Source organism: Phaseolus vulgaris, chromosome 5 (assembly GCF_051622355.1).
Source record: "Phaseolus vulgaris cultivar YP4 chromosome 5, ASM5162235v1, whole genome shotgun sequence".
Lineage (NCBI taxonomy): Eukaryota > Viridiplantae > Streptophyta > Magnoliopsida > Fabales > Fabaceae > Phaseolus > Phaseolus vulgaris.
The window spans coordinates 1,738,862-1,745,145 of NC_143502.1; the positions used below are offsets into that span (position 1 = coordinate 1,738,862).

The 6,284-nt window shown below is 30.8% G+C and overlaps 1 protein-coding gene across 1 annotated transcript; it reads right to left on the reverse strand.

Moving 5' to 3' along the window:
- Positions 1-1,027: 1,027 nt before the first annotated feature.
- Positions 1,028-5,571, reverse strand: LOC137834729 (uncharacterized). The gene is made up of 7 exons (XM_068642888.2): positions 5,467-5,571; positions 3,754-3,857; positions 2,591-2,658; positions 2,282-2,395; positions 2,015-2,177; positions 1,257-1,409; positions 1,028-1,171 (listed from the first exon to the last, which is right to left on the reverse strand). The coding sequence occupies exons 2-7, from the start codon at positions 3,826-3,828 to the stop codon at positions 1,145-1,147; spliced, it is 600 nt and encodes a 199-aa protein (XP_068498989.2). The 5' UTR covers positions 3,829-3,857; positions 5,467-5,571; the 3' UTR covers positions 1,028-1,144.
- Between the last annotated feature and the right edge of the window lie 713 nt (positions 5,572-6,284).

Consider the following 6,284-nt stretch of genomic DNA (forward strand, 5'->3'; position numbering starts at 1 on the left):
TTGGTCTTTGCATAACATTGTGGGGTGCAGGAAGAAAAATGTAGGGGTGCAGGAAGAAACTTCCTGAAAGTTATCAATTGTAAGGTTTCACTAACAAATATAAAATTGTTTTTACAATGCACTAGTAAAAACTATTTACCATGAGGCTTTACTAAAAAAATAAGATTGTGTTTTACCATCCACCAATGAAAATTGTCACTTATAAGTCTCACGGACAAATATAAGATATTTCTTAATGATCCACCAGTGAACATTATTAATAGTAAGACTTCAATAAAAGATCAAAACATCCTAACAACACATCATATGCATGTTAACAACAATGACATGATTGGTTAGATTGTGGATATTAAGTAAAATTTTATGTTGTAACAGAAATTTTCTAACTTCATATTGATAGTATAAGTCACGTACACTAAGCCATTGAGTGGTGAAAAACTGTAATAGTTATTTGAATGATTTATTTTAAGATAATATAAATAATTAACTTCCTTGTTATATTTATATAAAGTGATTTTGTGAGTACCTATTAAATAACTAAATATCACAACACTATATAGACATTTTTATATTAAAAAATTCATATGCATATGCATATTTTAGTCTTTATTTTGATAGTTAAAACTATGAAAAGAAAAGACACTAAACTTGTAGTGTATTTGGAAAATCATATAGTTCCCAATTATAGGAATTACTTTTCGTATCCTATTAGAAATGTGTAAACATTTCTTATGTATATTCCCAATTACATCACATAATCTAAAATATATTTACTGATAATCTAAAATGCATTTGTAGATTTATATTTTAGATTATGTATTCTAAAAATGTATTTTGAACATTTTGGATCTTACAATTTTGAAATGTATTTCTGAATCATCCAATCTAAAAATATATTTCTGAATTATATCTATAGATACTGTATAACTCGGAATGCATAGTGTATAATTCAGAATAATTTTTTAATCTCGAAATGTAATTCAAAACATAAATAAATGAAGTTTTAGTCCTCTTTTTTAACGCAAGGTGAACTAAATTGAAGAGAATGTCATTAACAAATTTGAAAAATATTATATAATCCTTATCAAGTTTCCAATGGCCTTCTTATATACATAGCCTTCAGGTAAAAAGCCTAGAAAGAAGGTTAACCCGTGAGTTCCTCCATTTGGCCCTGTTAATATTTCAGAAAACAGGAAAAATTAGATCGCATTTCAAACTATAATGCAATATAAATCTTTAGGTGCAAGACACTTAACCCGTGAGATAAATTGCTCAGCATCAGTTCGCTTCAGAAGATGCATTGAATGGCAGGCAAAATTTGCAGTTTTATCATCACTCAGCAGAATGCCGTCTCCAATGTCATCAAGAACCCTTACTTTGATGTAAGGATCTTTTGGTGGTACCATATCCTATTAAAATGCAGATTTTATGACTGAAAACAGACTACTTTACTGTAAGGTTAAATAATCAAATAAGACAACAAAAAAATTCACTTAAAAATTTAAGGTCACCGTCCGTGACCTCAATTTTATTTCATGAAAAATGGTGAAAAACAACTAAAAGAATCATTGAACAATCCGAAATTACATTTAAATTCATTCATGTATAGTGGAGTCATTAGATGCATGGTTCTTAACCACCAAGATTACTATCAACCAATCTCCCCTATTCATTCTGCAAAAGATCTTAAGGTGCACCCAAACAAGTATCTGCATGATAACTCTTGCTTATATTATATTATTAGAGCAATAACTAGATTCATAGCATAAACATGGAATTAAAACTAAGGATAATTTTATAGCACAACGAAAAGAAGTTCCTTATCAATCAATAATCACAAACAAGCACCTAGGCTGAAATTACTTAACAAGGCACTGATTACAGACAAAACATCTTGGAAACTATGAAGATGCATACTAAACTCTGTATATCTCTTATGCATGTATACATGTGCATGTCTGCTCGTGTGTGTGCAAGAACGGAAGGAAATGGGGGAAGGAGAGGGAGAGGTTACCACAGTCAGATCAACCAAGACTTTCGACATATAAGATTTCAATGCTGTAGAATGCTTCCTGAAATGTTCTTCCTGCGCATGACAAAGCTTCTCTTCAATTTCTTGAGGAAGCACATGCCCTATCTTCCATACTAAGTTTCGTATTGTTTCTGCTCGATTATACCTACAGAGAGACAAGTTATAGAATCTCAGAATGCAGATAGATTACAAAATACAGTAATAACAATAACTATGCTTGATGGTAAATAGCATTTAAGAGATACTTACACATAGGCCATTAGGCAACGTTTATTTCGGACTAAAGCAAGATGGTGGATTAGGGCTCCATAGTGATCTGCATTTCTTGCTGTTTGGATATCCAAACCTTCTTCCTGTATCTTCCTATTTACACAGAACAGCACATGCTCAAATGGGATAGGATACTGCTATGAATATTCAAGGGAAAATACTAATGTGACTTTATCATCCCTTACTTAACTTTGTAATACGGTTTCATCATACACAAGCTTGCGTTCAAAATATATGAAATAGCACACTCCAATGTAGAAAGGAAGCAGGACAGCACATTAATGTTACCTTATCAGGGACTGAAGTTCAAGGTGATGTTGACTGCATTCTGCAACTACTTGTTGAAACAAGTCACTCTGCAAGATTATTGGCAAAATAATCAACCAAAGTATGCACATAGCCATAGCAATATAAAGAGTGGATCCTGAGTTACAAACCCATGGGAAAAGTCTATGATAGATAAAAAAATAATAGTAAAGAAAATCATACATAAAAAATACTTCACCATCTAGGATGGTGATGTCATAAACTGAAACATAATGAGCCCCAATAGACCATACTCACTGCAATTAGGGTAGCTTCTAGAAGCTTTTTTCCCCTTCAGAGTGGAGAGATGTATGAAAATGATAGAAATGAATGAGACATTTAAAAAGGTACCTAAACAGACCAGCATTTAATGAATTTAAGAAAAAAAGATTTCATATGTGAAATAGCTACTTGAATCCTGAATCAAATTAAAAAGATATCATCCATGCAAACAATTTCAAATTTTATCTCACAACTTTTAAAGGTTCTCAACTTGCCATAGCATACAGAGTTGAATCATACTCACTAACTTGAACCTTTGAAACAGCAAAGAATCATATGTAGTGTTTAAATCCAAAGAAAGTAGTATAGATCATGATACAGCTCCAGTATTGTAGTTGAGGATAAAGGTCATGGTAAACAGCAGGCAATGGAAAATTTAAGAAGAATTAAAACATCATCAGTTAGGTTACCGTGACAGATTCTCATAACACAAATTGCCATCACCAAGAACCAGTAACGTTGGCTGCCATTAGATACAACTAGGATTCCCCAGATGCATAAAACTCAAACGTGGTTCATGCTAGCTTTTACAAATTTATTTCAAGACTTAATAAGAAAATATATCACTCACACAAGAGTACCAATTTTAGAATGTGAACACTAAGGTCAAACTTGATCTCACAAAACTAGTAATCTGAAAACTAACCAAGCTTTATGAGCTCTATTTATGATCAGTTAAGTACTTCTAGACAAGTTTACCCAAACAAGCTCTTGAAGTCATATCTCTAGTCTATGAAACTAGACCCCCACCTTTGAGACTGCAATTAAAGCACTCATAAAGAACACTTGAGTTCAAACATAACCCAACAATTGTAGAAAATAAAAAATAAGAAATACCAATTAAAATGAAGAACTGGACTTACATTGAATGACACAAGCTGGCCTTCATCCCCACTTGCAAATTCTTTCACAAGTTGGCAAGCTGTTCTCCCATACATGTTCAAAGTTCAAACTTCCACTAGACAGCCTTGAAAACAGAAAAGAATAAAATTGACAACCGATAGTGTAAACAGCACAGATAGAAAACAAAAATTATTGGAATGAAAAGGCAACAATTTAGAAGGAACAGTAAAAAGTGGTAACATATAAATGAAAATTCCCAAATTCACATGTAAGATGAATCTCAAAATTAACCAAACATGTAATGTGTGTCTTATTGGGGGCTCAACAAATCGGGCACACGAGCCCAGAACGAAACAAAACAACGAGAATTGAAAGATCACATAATTATTGAACAAATGGAAGCAAAGGATGATGGAAACAGAGAAATGAGTTGAAAATCGGATCAAACACTATAATTCAAAAGCAGAGGAACGAGACTCACCAAAGAGAAATTAAGACAGGGAGAGAAAGGTAATTTTTTAAGATCTACTAGTGAAAGCTATCAATCGTAAGACTTCACTAAACAAGTATAAGATCGTTTTTCCGATCCACTAGGGAACACTATCAACACTATTACTATTAATCATAAGGCTTCACTAAACAAATAAGATTGTTTTTACAATCCACCAGTGAAAGTTATCAAACGTAAGGCCTTACTGACAAATATAAGATCGTCTTAGTGAACACTAGTGGACGCTATCAACTATAAGGCTTCACTAAAACATCATAGCATCTTGACAACAAATCAGGTGCATGCCAGCAATAGGCAACATGGCCGACCAGATTTTCTAAAAAATGATAAGTATTGTGTTTATATTGTTAAATATGGGCAAACTAAATAGAATAGAGCCTCTTGACAATAGATCATATAGATGCCAGCAATAGGCATTGTGTTTATATATTTGTCAAACATGAGCAGGTTGATCGTCAATGATATGTGATCAATAAAGAAAAATTACCCATAGTTATTATGTGTATGAACAATACTACTCCATAGGTTAAAACAGCGAAGAAATACCATTGAAAAAATCACAATATGGTTTAAAAATTGCCAAAATATCATATACCCAGCAGATTCTCTTTGCAAACCAAAATGTACCTGGTCTCATGATATATATAATTTATGTTAGACAGTTATAACTGTCATCTTTGCCTTGTATTCTCTATAAATAATTCATTTCAAAAAACAATAAAGCTAGCTATCAGTATTATACAGAAACCTCCTTGAAACATCCACTAAGCAAACACGAATTCCTTTCTTCCCTGGGAATTTTTATATCTTGTTGTGATTCCTAGAATTCCTATCTTTCTAAACAACAACCATATCATCCCACTCCACTTAAAAAAAACAAAAAATAAGGGCTTTATCTAGAGTGAATATAGAAGCATAATCTAATACAACCCTAATTTCATTCAAACATCTCAAAAAAAGAAACCCTAATTCCACAGATATTTACAAAAAAAAACTTAAAAAAAGTAGCTCAATAGAAAGCTCTGCAGGTAGCTAGCAGAGCTTATCAACATCAAAAACTACTTTCTAGATATGCACATTATCAATGTTTTGAAATAGAAAATCCCCAAAAACTACTGAAACTCGTCAAATTTAGGTTCATGTGGTCTTCAACAAACAAATTCGAAAGCAATTAAGGAGTTACAATCGATAGCAAGTAGTTGTGTACAGAGAGAGGAAGTACCTTAGAGAGAGACAGAACTGCACACGAGTTTAGTTGAGACTTACCACGCGAGTTTAGTTGGATTGTAATAAAAAGATTAAAGATTTTTTTATTATAAGTCAAAATTAATTTACTTTACTTAACTTTTGAGTCAAATGAATAGAAATAGATTCACCTGTTTTTGTATTTAGGAAACAGATATAATTTCAAATTATTCAAATTCTTAATCTTCCTTAGCTATTTAAATATTTAAAGTTTATTATGTATATATATATATATATAACATTAATAAAATAATATTTTAGTGTTTATACTTTTTATATTTAGAAAGTTAAATTGTTTTCTATTAACTCGTTATTATAAAATAAATTAAGTTGAGTTGATTATTTTTAACTTGTTAATGATAATATTAAAGTTAAATCGGTCCCCTTAATTACTTAATAAGTGAAGCGATTGAGAAAACTTATTAGAAATATATATATATATATATATATATATATATATATATATATATATTTAAATGGAATATAAGTCTACAAAAATATATCATACATGTATTATTTCATAACATCTCTTACAACATTATTTATATATATTAAGTACCATTAATTGCATAATATTTAAAATTTCATAAACATATTAAATATAGAAACAAATTCCTATTTTGTATAAAAAAAAACTTATGCATAATTCAAATTGAATATACGAAGAAAATAAATGAAATAAAATAAATGAAAGAATAATTTTTTAGACTAATTTGAACGAAAATTTATAGCTTAAGCAAGAATTTGTTTGTTTGAGCGAAGATGAGGTCGATAAGACTGATTTTCACTGTGGTT